Source organism: Pocillopora verrucosa, chromosome 6 (assembly GCF_036669915.1).
Source record: "Pocillopora verrucosa isolate sample1 chromosome 6, ASM3666991v2, whole genome shotgun sequence".
NCBI lineage: Eukaryota > Metazoa > Cnidaria > Anthozoa > Scleractinia > Pocilloporidae > Pocillopora > Pocillopora verrucosa.
This window is the reverse complement of record NC_089317.1, coordinates 13,763,034-13,779,159: the sequence shown is the minus strand read 5'-3', so window position 1 is coordinate 13,779,159 and position 16,126 is coordinate 13,763,034. Positions and strand designations below refer to the sequence as shown.

The 16,126-nt window shown below is 36.7% G+C and overlaps 1 protein-coding gene across 8 annotated transcripts in view; it reads right to left on the bottom strand.

The window, feature by feature from the left end:
- Positions 1-472: 472 nt before the first annotated feature.
- The window catches only part of LOC131772112 (fibroblast growth factor receptor 3-like), a 36,866-nt gene continuing 21,212 nt past the window's right edge, over positions 473-16,126 (bottom strand). For 5 of the 8 annotated variants that reach the window (XM_066168474.1, XM_066168478.1, XM_066168477.1 and 2 more), the window contains 14 exons: positions 15,817-16,065; positions 11,262-11,528; positions 9,135-9,443; positions 6,797-6,888; positions 6,548-6,603; positions 6,051-6,229; positions 5,590-5,700; positions 5,454-5,472; positions 5,325-5,355; positions 4,295-4,598; positions 4,011-4,121; positions 3,393-3,583; positions 2,578-2,700; positions 2,042-2,340 (listed from right to left, as the gene is read on the bottom strand). In XM_066168474.1, coding sequence (XP_066024571.1) covers positions 2,266-2,340; positions 2,578-2,700; positions 3,393-3,583; positions 4,011-4,121; positions 4,295-4,598; positions 5,325-5,355; positions 5,454-5,472; positions 5,590-5,700; positions 6,051-6,229; positions 6,548-6,603; positions 6,797-6,888; positions 9,135-9,443; positions 11,262-11,528; positions 15,817-16,065 — 2,117 coding nt within the window. In that variant the 3' untranslated portion in view covers positions 2,042-2,265. Of the gene's footprint in view, positions 1,210-1,581; positions 1,682-1,766; positions 1,864-2,041; positions 2,341-2,557; positions 2,701-3,392; positions 3,584-4,010; positions 4,122-4,294; positions 4,599-5,324; positions 5,356-5,453; positions 5,473-5,589; positions 5,701-6,050; positions 6,230-6,547; positions 6,604-6,796; positions 6,889-9,134; positions 9,444-11,261; positions 11,529-15,816; positions 16,066-16,126 lie in introns of those variants that run through there. The other 3 variants (XM_066168482.1, XM_066168475.1, XM_066168476.1) reach the window with 3 other exon arrangements.

Genomic DNA, 16,126 nt, shown 5'->3' with positions numbered 1-16,126 from the left:
CCTGAAGCGTAGCTTTAGTTATAGCGGAGCTTCTCTTTGGAACGATCTTCCTGAGGATATCCGCACTACAAAATCTCTACGCAACTTCAAGAGAAGAATTGATAAATGGCTCTCTGTATCGGACTCCCACACGGCAAATATGTAAACCAGTTAATAGAAAATTTTACTTAAGATAAATTTCTCCTTTGTTTTCTATATTCATACTGATATTTTTACCGTGTTTTAAATAAAGTTTTTCATTCATTCATTCATTTCATTCATTCACAGGAGAACATGGTCTCCTGAATATAAGTCTCCTGAAACACGTACAAGCGATTTTTTGCACTTCGGGAAGCTCTTTTACTTTGGTTTGGTTTTGTCCTTCCTTCAAAGGAGAGATCTAGAGAGATAGGTCAAGATGTATTAGATCAATGTCGTGGAGAGAAAGATGTGAACTCATGTACAGCATCATCATGCAGACAGAGTCAACACAGAACTTTTCAACACTTTTATTATATAAAAAAAAAATTAAAGTTATTACATTAGAAACGTATCCAAGAAAAAAAGACTTGAACACGTACCTAAGACCAGTTTCGTTGAGCAATAGTATCTAGTACGCAAAAAACTATCGGCCTGTTAGGCCAAACAACAAACTTTCTTGCAGAAGTAATGTGCCAAGTATAATTTTGATTAGAGTTCCGTATAAAAGTATTTCGAGTTGGTATCGCAAGTCAAGGCGGTCTTGGGGAAAGCAATTTATGCGTACGATTAGCTTTCCTGAAAACAAGCGGGTTTTGCGGCAAAATTTTTTAGCAATTTATTAAAATTGTACACAACTATGACTTTCAGAGCGAGATCTCATCATCACCTCAGAATTGAGCCAGAAAATAAACTGAACTCAAACGCTTGTGTCGAGGCATACATGTAAGTACTTAATATGTTAAAGAGAAAATGAGATTAAACTTTATCGGTAAACTTATAAAAGTGTTTCAGCGTTTAAGCATATGAAGTCAATTGTATTACAACGTTCCAGCCTGACTGCTAAAAGCAACATGGCTATTTCCACCAAGTAAGCGTGTAAGGAAACGATGATTAATCCCTGAAACTTGTCTAGGCGAAGTGTTCAAAATATTAGCAGGTCATACACCGTAGACGTGTATCTAACTACACCGTTAAATCCTCGACGTTTGCATACAATTGCTTGTCGTACATTTTCATGTCAATTAGCTTCTGCAGAGAAAAATAATATAATAATCAGCACCATTAAAAAAGTGGTTATCCTCATGAGTGGTCAGGTTCTCACACCAAAACAAATTCAAGGAGGAAGTATTTTATGGCGTCGTCATCTGCTACTCTTTGTGCGTCTCAATGCAGTTTTGCAATCATCCTATGATCTTTTAAATAACCATAAAGTGTTAATTGTCATTGAGACATTCTAGTTCACTTCTTTGATGTTTTTCGTGGAGTGCTAGCTTCAGTGACTTAAGAAAAAGATGCAATCCAAACTTAAGCTCAATGCGGTTAAGTTTAACCTTTATTAGCTGAGCCTAAGCCAGTCGGTCCTACGTGAAAAGAAACTTTCATATTGATCAAAATTCTGACCTTGTGTAGGGTTTCCATGTCCTTAAGCTGATTTTTCAATTCAGTGAAAGTTGGTCTTGCGTCTGGGTCATTCTTCCAGCATTTCATCATGATCTGATACCTGGTATTATTCAAATAATCTGTTAAATATTTAAAGAATGTTTCCTTGTACGACGAGGGAGAACAAGTAAATAAAGAAAACTTACAATTCTTCATCGACGTGTTGTGGTTTAGGCATCCTGTATCCATCCTGGAGTAAGTTTGCAATTTTTCTTCCATCCATTCGTGGGTAAGGTGAACCGCCTGGAAGAACCATAAGACCATCGAAATATAAATGTGACAAAAAAACGACCTTCAATGAAACACCATCTTTGTCAATAGATGTAGTTTGAAGCTCATTACGTTTGTCTAACTGAACACGATACATTGTTTAATTAAACATGATATAAAGCAAAAAACATCTACAGAGCCTCATAAAATTCCATTCGATGTTACCTATGGTGAAAATCTCGTATAACAAAACTCCATAACTCCATCTGCAGAAAGACAAATCAAACGAATATAAATTAAGTGACTATAGACATTAAAAAGTATATACGACGAATAAAATAAATGTATTCTTTGACAAAGCATCACTAGAATTCAAGTCCTGATTAAAACTGATAAAATTGTTGATAAACTGCTACGGGTAATAATCAGGTATACTTACACGTCACTTTTGGTGGTATATTTACCATACAATAAGGCCTCATAAGCTGTCCACTTCACGGGAAGACGGCCCTAAAGATTTTGAATATCACTTTGTGAAACAGCTCGAGAATTATAGGAAGCGAGTGGTCAAAAGCAGTGATATTTAAAATTGTACTCGTATACGCATGGCTGATACTTTCATTAGGGTCCCAAGGAATTCATGATCGAAATCAGGAATATATCACCTTTACCACAACAATGATTGTGAAAGATCACTAAACTGAAGGAAATGTGATACCGCCCTCACCTCCCCTTTTTCTTGATTACCTTTGCCTTTCGTTCATAAATATTTTCCTGCTGCACATCTCTGGCCATTCCGAAGTCTGTCACTTTACACATTTCCTTTTGTCCAACCAACACATTACGGGCCGCAAGGTCTCGGTGAATGATCTAAGAAAGAATTGATGTAAGAGCAAAAATTAGCGATTGTAGAAGAAAAAGAACTGAAATCAAATGGTTCAGAGAGGAAAATAGAAATATCTAGCAACATAATATGGTGTTGTGTATTTCTCTTCCAGATGGCAGAAAATTAAAACTACTACAATAACTGCTCCATATTCCAAAGAGAAGCAAACTACTTTATTTCTGCAATACGTAGTCATTTCAAAGAACGCTTGCCTTAACATTTTAATCGAAATAGGATTCTGTAATGAAGCAGTTTAGCGACCAAAGACGATATTTTTAATTTGAAGTTTTAATTCCTTTTCTTCCTTGTCACTAAAATGGGTATTTGTTGTACACTCAGTTTAAGCTGAATATCTTAAAAGATCCTATTCCTTCATGTCTCTGCCTTTGCCCACACGAGAAAAACCCAGATATTTTATTTCGATGGGGTACACTTGCAACGATGCACAAATATCGCCATTCTCGCATTGAAACAAAACTTATATGATGACGTCAAAATCGGGAGGGCTCCCGGCCCTAAAGAAATAGCCTCGACAAGACGGTAAGAATACGTCTGCATCTCTCGGACGTGATCTTGTGAAGACATAATATTCCATGCAAGACAGAGCTTAACATGACGATAGACCTTACGAGAAGGCTTTAGAATTTTTTGTATTTTGTGTCTTTAACTAACGTACAGATTTTGCAGACAAGTAACTCATTCCATCAGCAATTTGCCAAGCAAACTTCATCAGCTGCTGTGACGTCAGATTTGTTTGTGGTTTGATATCTGGGTCTTTGTAGTAAGTGTCTTTTAATCCACGGCTCTTTCTCAGGTAACCCAGAAGATCCCCAAAAGGCACATATTCAATCAAAACCAACAGCTGTTCTGAAGAAATTAAACAATTTAATTGATATGTTACTCTCTTAAAAAAAAAAAAGCAGTAATTGAAATAGATGAATAGCCCAGTCATGGTCAACACTTTTGAAGAAATCGCATGAAAAAAAGAAATACTATGTGACGGTCTCATAAGAAAGTACAGACCAATTATTCCCTTACAAAAAGCGTTTCTGCTTCTACAACAGAATGATCTGTTCAGTGGCAAATATTCGGTCTTAGTCTATCAGTAAATCCAGGAACGTCTGTGTTGGCTAAAACAAGATAAAATTACCTTGTGCGATGGTTGTTTGTTTTGCTCAATTGTGAAGCGGTCACCCTTCCATTGAGGTAAATTATCAACGACGAGAAAGCGTTACAGAGTAAATCATAAGAAAAATGTGTACAGCAAAATTAGACCCGCATAACCAAAGCATACCAGATTCAGTAACACATCCCAGAAGTTTAATGACGTAAGGATGTGGTTTTAGCTGTTTCATTGTGTCAAGTTCTTTCATCAGATCTCTCTTGTCCGATTCAGAAGCGTTTGCTGGAGCATTAAAAATAAGGAGTAAAATTTGGTTAACTGGAATAATATGCGAAATGTCGAAATAACAATATATCTTATGAAATGGCAAATAGCTAAATAATTACAGTAACCCGGTAACATTTCCTGAATGTCTTTAGGCCAAGACTCATTCAATTTACAGTACAAGAGCTCACTTTTAAGCATTTTAATAGCCACTGTGGTCGTTTTGGGACTCCCTCGTAGTCCTACTGCTGTTCCCTTGGCAACCTGACCAAAAGCACCTTTACCAATGATTTTTTCTATGGTCACGTTATGTCTTGGAACTTCCCAGCAGCGTGTTAACGGATGAAGAGGCACGTAATCAGCACCTGGAGCTGTTCTTTGTGCTTTTTTATTATCCTTGTTGACTTCTATGAGATCCATGTATTCCGCAGGAGGCTGAGTGAGTTTTCTGGAAACGGGTACACTTGGTTCGATATCTTCTAATCCTGTTTCATTCTATTCAACCAACATACCGTTAAGGTATTCAAATACAAATCTCTTATTAATCCCAGTAAAAAGTACTTCATGGTTATAAAAATCAGTACACCCATTTTTATCTGACAAACGTTTATATTCTTCCATGACAAGAGATTATAAATAGTTTATAACCTCTTGTCCTTATTATTACTAACATTTTGTTCTGCTTTTGAAACTATCATGTCCAATGGAGTGATCGAGGCTCATAGCATATTCGTCGAAGCTACAAACTGCAACGTGAAGATTGTCGATTGGTAGTCCAATATTTTGACAAATAAACGCACGAAAAAACTCTGGCAGTACCAAGCTCCTAAACTCACGTTTAGAAAATAAGGCATCAAGAAAATGAGGCGGCCAAAAATTCGTGAAAACAATCATTTAGAAAGCAAATATCAACCGGGTGCAGACCAGTTAGCGATCTATGAAGTGAAGCCAGGCAGTTGAACCAGGGACAATCGAAGGAGAATCCATGGAGTGGCTTGGTAAAGGACATGATCCCAAGACAAAGACCTTATCGAGCCTAGCTTCCTTTTTTATTTCATTGTATCTGCCACTGATGCAATATCCTTTTTTTATATAGAACTACAAATTTTTTCCTTCTTATTTGCTGCAAGCGTTTATTTTCTCATAGAAAGTAGAGGTAAAGTAAGAGTACATGGTTTCTGGCCACAATAACATGACCTCAATGTCTTAGCTGTAACTTACGTCGTAAACACGTCTTTCATCATCATAAGTCCTACAATCGAGAAAGCATAGAAATAATTATAAAACACTTAGAATGAACCATATCGGGCACATTACACCGACACAATCCAACTCGCAGCAAATTCTTACCTCTGTTTCCCTACAGCGCCTGAAAAAGAACGAAAGGAAAAAAAAGACAAATGATGTAAATGTGGGTCAAAATTTTTGTTTAAAAATGAATCTTCCAGCCAAACCCTCTAACATAGATAATAATTTTTTTACTTACCTTTCTTATGTAGCCAGATTATATAAATAATTAGAAGAAGGATTGTGAAAGCTAGAACCCCAATTATGGCTAACAAGACGTTGTTGGATGAGCAGTTACAGTCCTCAGGACCTAAAATGATTCATTTTACAAAGCTTGATGAAATAACATTCAAACAACATTTACACTGATCCTGGTCGATACACTGCTCTCACTACATAGCTTAGGTTCATGACCGGAAACCGTTAACTCTAATTGGCTTGGTACAAAGGAAGAGTAAGGTGCTACTCTCTCTAAAATAATTTTTAAAAATAAGATTTTGTTTAATTAAATAAAACAACAAAAACGACAAAAACAAAAACCTGGAAATGTATCAGTTACAGAATAAGTTGTTTAACTTAACAGATGCGGAATACAATTATAAACAGTCCATCTTCAGAAAAATACATGTAAACATTTGACAATTTCTTTGTAAAATTTACCTTTTGTTGTGCTTTCCGAGCCATCTGTGGGTATTAAAACTTGTTTAATTGAGTCTGGATTAACTTTAAAACCTCTGAATTTGTCTTGCCTCGCAGCATGCGACAGGACAATCAAAACATTGCTGACGACTACACTTTGATTGAACCTCATCATGAAGTCAAGAACAACACTGCCACACCTAGATAAGGGGGGGAGGGGGTGAGCAAAGCGTATCAACACACATAATTGTACTTTGGTGACTTTTAAGCGTTAAAATATATTGAGATTTAACCAATGTAATAAACCAAGGTAACTAGAATTAATTAATGTCATTCTGTGCCAATATATTACTGTACATTAAAGAAAATGTACTTCAAATGTAAATTATCTTGCATTAAATAAGATTTGCTAGAGCAGAAAAACCAGTTTTACCGCTAAAATACAACACATCCCTCCTGGAACGCAAATTTGCGTTTGCGTTTGTTGTTTCAATGTAAAACAACAAACTGTACCTTACCTGGTGTTCACAGTGTTGGCAGATGAGCAGCCAAACCTAAAGGCAATTTGACAAGCCTAAAAGGACATATCAAGAAAAAACGTATATTCAAATGCTTGTCACATATTGAAGATCGTTCAGAATAACATTTTTTTAACAGAAATATTAAGATTTCATTCAAGAAAAGATTGATTAAGATTCACTCTTCATGATAAATCTCATAGCAGTATTCCATAAACTCCAGTATATGGACCAAGTAGATTATCTCACCCTATCTGGAAATTTCGCAGCAACTTCTGAACGTCTGCTACAGTTCTCCTGTATTGTCGCTGTCAGGTAAACTTCTGTGCTTACTGTTTGAACTGGGGAAAAACAAAATACGACTTAAAATGAACGTTTGTTTGTTTGCACAAAAATTATCATTTGAACTCATGTATAAAAACAGCCTTTACTTACAAAGAACACTGGCATAAAATGTACGAATGGGAGGCCAATTTGAGAGATATTGTTTTTCTTGTATTTTGCGTCACGATGATGTTCTCAGAATCGTTCCCCAAGTCGTCTTCCTTTTTCGCCGAAGTATAAATTTTTGAAATAACCGCAAGCTATGAAATAGCTGACATTGATGGTGGCAGTCTCAACATTATTTATGAAAGGAAAAGTTTTGTGTTATGCACGCGAGGTTAAAGCCTCGAGTTGATCATTTATTTAGAAAATAATTCTGACCAATAGGCAATAGGCCACTTCTGAGTTCTCGCGGTTCAGTAATCTGTTGTCGAAATTACGGCGCGTAGAGGAGGGTAAGTGCGAAGTCGCTCTCATTGGTATGAAGAATGGAGTGCAGTGGTGGTGAAATGAGAGAAAAGTTCTCAGAATTCAGTGTGGGAGAGTGAACATTTTTTTGTGGGAGAGAAGCATCAACTAAGCGATTGCGGCAAAGGAAAGAAAAAAGCAGTTAATTTAAGTATGAGAAGATAAATCTAAAAAGTTGCAGAGTTCTCTTTCCAGGTTCAGGTGAGCATGTGTTAGTAAACTAGTTAAAATATCTGTGTGTGCCAGCCAATGATTGAAATCTCAGTTAATAGATATGCCATATCTTTGCAACTGGCACAAATATATCAACTGCGACGTAAGTCAAATTTTTCATATTGATTCAGGTTTTTTGCAAGCGAAGAATTCACCCGTAAAAACCTCGATGCTCGTGACACGGAGAGTGCTTGAAAACTAATTATAAAAAAGTTCGGATGTAACGCGCGCTGTCATTGGTTGAAAGAGCGTGCTCTATGCGAGTATAGAGCATAGAGCTGAGCTAAAGCTGTCACGCCATCTGCCAAATTGTACTATGTTCGACCTTTTCCGGGACTTCTTTCTAGCTTTTTTCCGATAATTGAAAGTGAAATTTCGGAGAAAGCGAGCCGGCAAGTAGCAACAGAAAAACCAAACAAAGGTTTGTAAACATACCAGGCGCCGTAATTTACGTTATTAAAACGTGAGCAGATACGAAAATCCTCAGAGGAAAAACAAAATAGACATTCCAAGTTTTAAAGATTTTCACGCTCAGTTAGATTGCAAGCTTACGTACGGTAATAAAAATCAAACACAGCTAACACTCGTATAGTATACAAAGTTCAGTGTTCAAAACAAAACACAACAAAATAGAAATGATGACAAAAATACAACCAAACTGGCATAACTGTTAAAATTCATACTAATCATGACGGTGTCAGAGCGAATATAATCATGCTGAAGTCCATCGCGGCTCGCTCATGATGGCGATCTCCGGTCATCGCAGTAAAGCAAGCCTCAGAAACTACATCGCCCGCCCTTCGAGTGAAAAAATAAGAGCTTGCTCTGATATCCTTTCCGATGCATTGAGTGGAAAGTCACATCAGTCACTGCAGCCGAGTTTTGCGGCGCTGTCATCCCGAGCGATCTTCATGTTCCGGTGAATTCGGTTGTCGTTCATTTAAAAAACACTCGCCTTGAACAGTTTGTTTTCTACCTTGTCATGTGAAAAAACTCGCGTTTTTTTATGAGCCATAATTCGGCTGAAGTTCACTGAACATTTCACTTTAAGATTCTGTATTAGAGACTTAAAAACTTTAAGCAAAAATGTTAAATTCGACCTGCCGTTTTTTTTTAGTTTGTAAACTATTGCAGATTGTGAACTTTGTTTATTTTGGCATTTTTGACAGCTGTAGACTTGTACAGCCAAGGGAACAGGGATTCTGATTGGCTTATTGTAGCGTGCTTTATGAGAGTATAGAGCATGCTGACGACACTTTTGTTCGCTTTGGAAATAAAGTTTGTTTTGAAAATTGAAAGTAATGCTTGGGGAATTTAACGGATTCTTTATTATAAAACAAATAGAGAAGCCTTGGCTGTGCTCTGTTCTGTTGCAAAGCACTTAGGAAGCGGCTATAACACTCAAGAAGTGGGGAGAAACACTCGACTATGTCTCGTGTTTCCTCCTACACTTCTTTCGTGCTCTAGCCGCTTCCTGCGTGCTTTACAACAGAACAGAGCACAGTCAAGGCTTCTTTATTTGCTAAGTAAAGAAAAAGATAACCTTTGAAAGGGGAAAAGAAGATTCATTTGAACATACTACCTTCTGCCTTGACTTGCTGGATGTTAGCTTTCTCTTGTTTTAGGCTTTCACCAAGCTCATTAGTTGCAGTAATGGCAAACTGATACACCTTTCCTCTCTCCAACGGTATTTTCAATTCTCTCACAGAAACATCTCTGATTCTCCTTATTTCTGTCCACTGTCCCACTTTCCCATCAGTCACTACTCTTTGGTACACTGTATACATGGTAATAACTTTTCCATTACTTTCTGGCTTCTTCCACTTTAGGGTAATTGTATCGTCTGTTGTTTTATCTGGCAGTTGGTCTATTTCGACCACATCTGGAGCTTCTAGATTGTTGTCAAGCACACGAACAGCATGAAATTACTAATACTTATGCAACTTATTTTTATCAGTGATTAAATAATCTGTAAATTGGTCCATGATGGATTTTTCGGGGACATTGGTAATGAGAAGCCTAAAATGATGGTCGGTTGTAGCCTAAAACAAATACTGCATTGCATTTAAATGATACACTGACCTCTACTGGCATTTAATTGCTACTTACATATGCTCAAATGAAGGACCAATGCATAGATGACGTCGCAATTCGCCATTCATTTGTGTCACGTAATTACAGAAAGGAACTAACTTTGTGTGCAACTATTTTCTGCTCTTCAAAGTTTGACATCGCGCATGACTCAGTATAGGCACTCGGCAATGACACAGCGGAAACATGAGTGCACATGCTCCGCTTCCCGAGCCATTTGAGTGTCCAGGGCTACGATTCTTCAGTTGCAAATATAAGTTGACGCGGGTTTTTCCGGCCAGAAAACAAGCTTTTTTCCTCCAAGGGGTTTGCCAACTGAGGAGGCGATGACAAGAAGCACTAAAGCGGTAACAGGTGCGACGAACTTCGTAACCATGTTACGGCTGCTTAACTTCAGTTACTAAACTCACACCTGTTACCACAATACTTCGTGGCGAATGAGGTTCGAAAGAAACTTTCCTGAAAACGGCTACCTTAATTGTTTTGGTTTGGGCTTACCTTGCGAAATGAAAACAAGCTATGGGAATTTTAAAAATGCGGCTATTTTGCCTCGATAGACAATATATTCTGAGAAAAATAATTTTACTGACGATATTACCGACTGGAATTGGCTCTAAAACTGCTCATTTGCAATTCCGTGACATAGTTTTGAAAGAAAATCAAACCTAGCGTTAACACAAGAAGTGCTACATGTGTAAAACAATGGAATGTTTTGCGCAGTAAGTGTGCAGAAGTGCGCACCAAGTGTCAATAAATTAAGTAGCAAATCCTTATAGCTATCGGACCTATGGGGGTTTGATTCTTTTTAAGTGCTTTGAATATATCTGGTAGGCCGTACTTAAGAAAACGATATCCATCCACCTTAATTATGTGGTTTAGCTTTTTATATAACTATCTATAAATACAAGCCCTTGTATTACCACATTTTAATGAATAAACACGTAGCCACCAAATAAATTCATCCAAGAGCCCAATAAAAAGAGGAAAAATTAAGAGTCCATGCGAGTATCCGTAGTTTCCTATGGATACTCGCATGGGAGGATGTCATCAATCAGCCTGAAGTTCAACGCTCTTTTGTAACTTATTGAATGCTACCAAAGGGCAAAGTGTCGACGGTTTACTTTAAATATTTTTTATAAATATGAGTGCATTTCCCACTAAAAGATCAAGCCAACTATATCTGGTATAATTCCACTATTACACCGTTATACGGCGTAATAGGGTGACGAACACGAAAAATATATGAAGGTCTAACGCTGCTGAAGAGGAGAAAAATGCGAACAGAACGCTCAGATAAGGCCGTAGGATGTATGTCAAAAAAATAAGCGGCCGAATTGTTAGAGAATGAAAGAATAGTAGAATGATAAATCCCTTATTCGATGGTTTCACATACACAAATATTTTTCCAGACACCTATGGGCCTTGCAAAATATTCCCACGTATTATATTTTTAACTATCGAGAGAGATTTACATAGGGAATGAGTTACTATATCGAGTACTTTGTAAGAAAATTTGCTTCTAATACACCTGAAACTGTGATAATGAGCAAAGGTAAAAGAAAATGCTGACCTCATATAGTTTTCATCTTATCAAAATACAGTGTTTTTTTAAACTTACTTATCTGATTTATCTTTATCAGGTTCTCATCAGATGGAATAAGTCCATTGGCAGCAATGCACTTGTAATGACCAAAATCTTGATCACCCCTGAGTGGCACTTGTACTTTGTTTTCTCTGGCTCTGACTCTGTTTATTTCACTTCCTTCGGGTTTGTACCAAGAGAGTGTTGGTGTAGGAACACCATCAGAAAGACATTTCAAAGTCACTGTCTGGCCAATCCAAGACTTCTTAGATGACGTGGTGATATTTTGAATTGTGGGCGGGTCTAAGAATAAATAAAAATGCAGTAAGCAACTGAACAAATGGTGATACTTCGTATCAATCAGAACATCGACGAGCTTTATCATTCCACTACTGTGTCATTTCACCACATAAAGTAATGAGAGCGGCAAAATATACCATGGTACTACACTTTAGTACAAAGCAAAAATGCGTCTTGGAACACCTTGGCCGCACTGAACGATCCAAACACTGATTTTTTTTTTTCGTTTTTTAAATTTGATTTTTGAAGAAGCGAATTTTTAAGCAGTAAAGAACACAAATAACACTTAAATGGTTTAGTTCTAGTTGTTTTCTTCTTTCGCGTACACCTTTTGCGATGGATGCGATGCACAGATAAGGCCGTAGGATGTAAATCGCATACTAAAATTCAAATACTAAAAACTGAAAACAATAGTGGAATAATTAATCTCTTGTAAACAGAATAAGAAAGATAGTAAGTTTTGAGCTCGGTAAAGAAATTGAGAAAGATGTTTTTCGTCTTGTCACGAGCGTAGGACAAAGAAAAAATTCTGAGTTCCCATGAGGAATCGAATCTCAGACCTCCGGATTCCACGCTCCGATGCTCTATCACCGAGCCAAGGAGACTCTATGGCGAGCAAGGCCCATTAGGAAGTTCATGTACGATACGCGTCCTGCGTACTGCTAGGATCAGCGATATCGATAGCGTCGTGTTTGTAAATAGAATAACAAAGATGGTAAGTTCTAAGCTCAGTAAAGAAATAGAGAAAGATGACAGAGCGTGCATTTTGCGTCCGAGCTGCGATCGCGTGCTGAAACGGATCGAGTACTTGCCTTGTGCTCACAAGCACCACATTGTAAGCGAAATAGTTGTTGTTTATAGTTTTCAAATTCAAGAACAGTTTTCACATTGTCGGTTTGCAATTTGTAAATCCGTTTATGTAAACTACCAGTTACTTTGTGTTTAATTCATCGAGTTACACCCTCGGAATTACGTATGTGATCATCGAGGGTAAATTCGTAGAGACACCACAAATAATTAATACACAAATTTCCAGCAAATTTTTGTCACATTATCTCTTTAAAATTCATGAACCACGTCCATAACTTGCTTGGATATTTTCTTTGAATTAATTAAGATACACCCTTGCAATTTCCAGACGATTTTAGAAAACCATGTTTTAGCAGGTGTTGACTCTCGCTAATTTGGCATAATTCGTTTCGTATTGATTAGTTGGTTTCCCCAAAAGCCATCTATGACTCTGAAGGTACTCAGCCCGAAACAGCAAAACGAAACGACGGAAACGAAACAAGCGAAACGACCGTAACGAACAAAACGAAACAAGTAAAAAAAAACGGTCAATAAATATATCTTATCAGACGTTTTGGTGTGTAGTGTAGCTGAGTATTTTGGTTGTTTGTATTTTGCACAACTCGTACAAACACACCAAAACGTCCAATAAGTTATTTATTATCCAACTGCTTTTTTTTTCTGCTAAGTCTCTCTCCTCATTTCTCATAAGGCGGGGAAGGCAGAGCGGATAGAGAAGCGTAGCGCGCGCAGCCGACTGGTTAAACAGGTTTCTTTAACAGTACAAAATAACCAACTGTCTAAATAGCCGCACAATATCGCAAGATATTTGAACTCTATTCGCACGTTATTTGTACTCCACTTTGTGCAGTTGGTTAATAATAATAATAATAGTAATAATAATAAAAAAATAATAATAACAATAAAATAAAATGAATATCCAGGGGTGTCAGCCGACATATTTGTCTAATTGCGATTATGATCGACTCCTGATCTACCACACGCGGAAATTAAGAAATCTCTCGATTGCCATCGGCTTGCCGTAGGGTTTCGAGGAAACCTTAATTAAAAAGAATCAATAGCAAAAATCACGGAAATAGACCTTGTCAATGAATACCGATATCTGTTTCTTCCTCTTCTTTCCGTATACGCTTTGGTATTCAATATGGCTGGCGTTCCGTCATAGAAACTAAATATAAGTGTCAAATAATAGTGTCAGTGTCAACTGCTCGATCGTTGTAGTCGTTTTGTTGCAGTCGTGACAGTCGTTACAGTCGTTTCGTTTTTTTTGTTCCGGTCGTTTCGTTTAGCTGTTTCGGGTTTCAGTACATGCCAACTTGAAGGATGTAATGTTATTTGGGTAAAATTTCTTAAACGGCCGTCTATTGCACCCACTTTACATGGGGAAACAGTTGCATATATAATTCCTATTAAAGCTGTATTCAGAAGCATAAAAATGTGGGTAATATGCTTCTGCTTTGTTTTATTGTAATGTGTTTCTTTTTATGTAACATTTAACGTTTAATTTCCCCCCTAAACTGCTTGCGAATAATTAAATTTTATGTTTTAATTCATGTGTGAGAAGATAAAACTAAAGTGTCGCAGAATTTACTCTTCAGAAAATTGAAGTCAGGTGAGCAGGTGTCAGTAATGTCGTATGATTCTTCCAAATATGCAATTCTATTATTTTGGTTTTTTTTACAGAGCCTCTTTTATATCTTTGCGTGCCAGCCAATGATTCAAATCTCAGTGAAAAGATAGGTCATATTTTCGCAGTTTTTTCAAAGTCCATCTTCAAGGTTTTAGGCATTTACAGTTTGAAAAATTCTCGTAAAGAGATATTACACATTTCTAACTTTAAAACCTCAGTGAAGAGGTCAATTTTATTTCAATAAGACAGTGAAAGAAGAAACTTTAAACTCCACCATTTGATAGAAAAAAGATCACAGAATACTTGGGAAGGGAGACTTGAATTGTGTTTGCTAATTTCATCCAATACCTTTCAAGTTTTTGATAAAATAAAATTCAATCAGATTTTGGTTTTGCCTACAATGTGGTAAATTGCCAATGTGGTCTTCTAGACATCTGAGAATAATCAAAGACTCCTCTGAAATGTCAGCTGGTAAAAGATAGATACTAAAAATAGATGGCCATAAGAAACAGTACACAACGAAAAAATCTCACTGACGTGGCTATTGATCATAAAAGTTGAAGATATCTGGTTTTGTGATTGAGTTGTGACAACAACAACAACAACAACAACAACAACAACAACAACAACAACAACAACAACGACAATTAGAAGGATAGTGACAAGAAAAACACATTGAGGTTTTTCCTACTCAACTACAAGTAAATTAGATTTTGGATTCTACATTCAAACTTGGTGAGATTAAATTTGTTCATATCATTTGTTTCTATATGGTTTGTTTACATGAAAAGGTAATTATAATTATAACTTCACAAATGTTTTTCAATTAAAACGGAATGTTTCAATAACTTTATTACTTTCTCTTACCCGTAATTTATTTTTTTTAAGCACAGTAAAAGAAAAAGGTTATAAAAACTTTTGATTCAGTGAATTATTTGAACATGTGAGTAACATTTGATGTTTTTACAAGTCACAGGATTGTCCAGCTGATATGGCCCCGAAAAAGCGTGAACTTGAGTGCACATGTAACAATAAGGTGACCAATTTGGAAACTTGAGCACTTGGTAAATACACCTTGACTTGTAATTCTGATGATTACAGTTTTCTGAGGTAATTAATATCTCAGTCCCCATGCTACAATGAATCTTCCATGACTTAAGCAGTCATATAATGAGATAACTGAAAAAATGCATTTGTGCGTGAACTACTGTAAGTACAGTGCCACCTTGTGAAAAAAACTTATGATTTCCTGTAAGCATTAATTTATGGGAGAAGTTAAGGCCGTACAGTACTGTAATTGACCTATTTCTGCAAGGATGCATTGGGTTTTATGGTTGTAATACCTTTCAGCTTTCAGCCTTTCAAATTTGCATTAATTGTAACTGTTTACCATATTTATTCTTTGTACCTTAAGCTCTAAAAAGTTGTAGCAGGCAAGTCTGTAACCTGACTTCCTTTGTTAGGAATTGTATGATTTTATAATTTTACGGTAGCTACCACATTGTAAAATGTAATGTTATTTGGATGGCATTAAATATTCAAGCTCAAGCTTTAAGTGTTCTTACAAATGCTGATATGTACCCAAACTAAACATTGATATGAGGAATTGGTCACAATATATGTGACTTACAGGTGGAAGACAATAAAGGTGACCACAACCACTAAATAAAAGTTTCTAATAAATAGGGGTGGAAATTATAGTAACTAAGGGGAAATAAATTCAGGATTTTGACAACTGACCACTAAATACAGGGTGACTGCTTAATATGGTGCTGCTCTATATTGGTTTGATTGTATCATCGATTCCGCAGCACTGGCAGCTTTTTATGACATACTGAAATAAAGACTTACATTGCACAGTGACATAAGCTCTTACTGTCTTTTCCTGTCTCACTCCATTGCTTGCCCTGCAAACATATTCTCCTGCATCGTTCCTGTTACTACTGGAGATGTTCAACTGTTTGTAGTAGGACAAACTAATCCCAGATTTTTCCCATCTTATCTTAGGTTCAGGAAAACCCGAGGCATCACAACTCAAAAACAGAGGACTTGACATATTAACTGTTATATTCTGTGGCACTTCTGTAAACTGGACAGGAACTAGATAAGAAGAGAGGAACAACAAAATGTTCACACCATAACATTAGAGTGCGATTTGGTT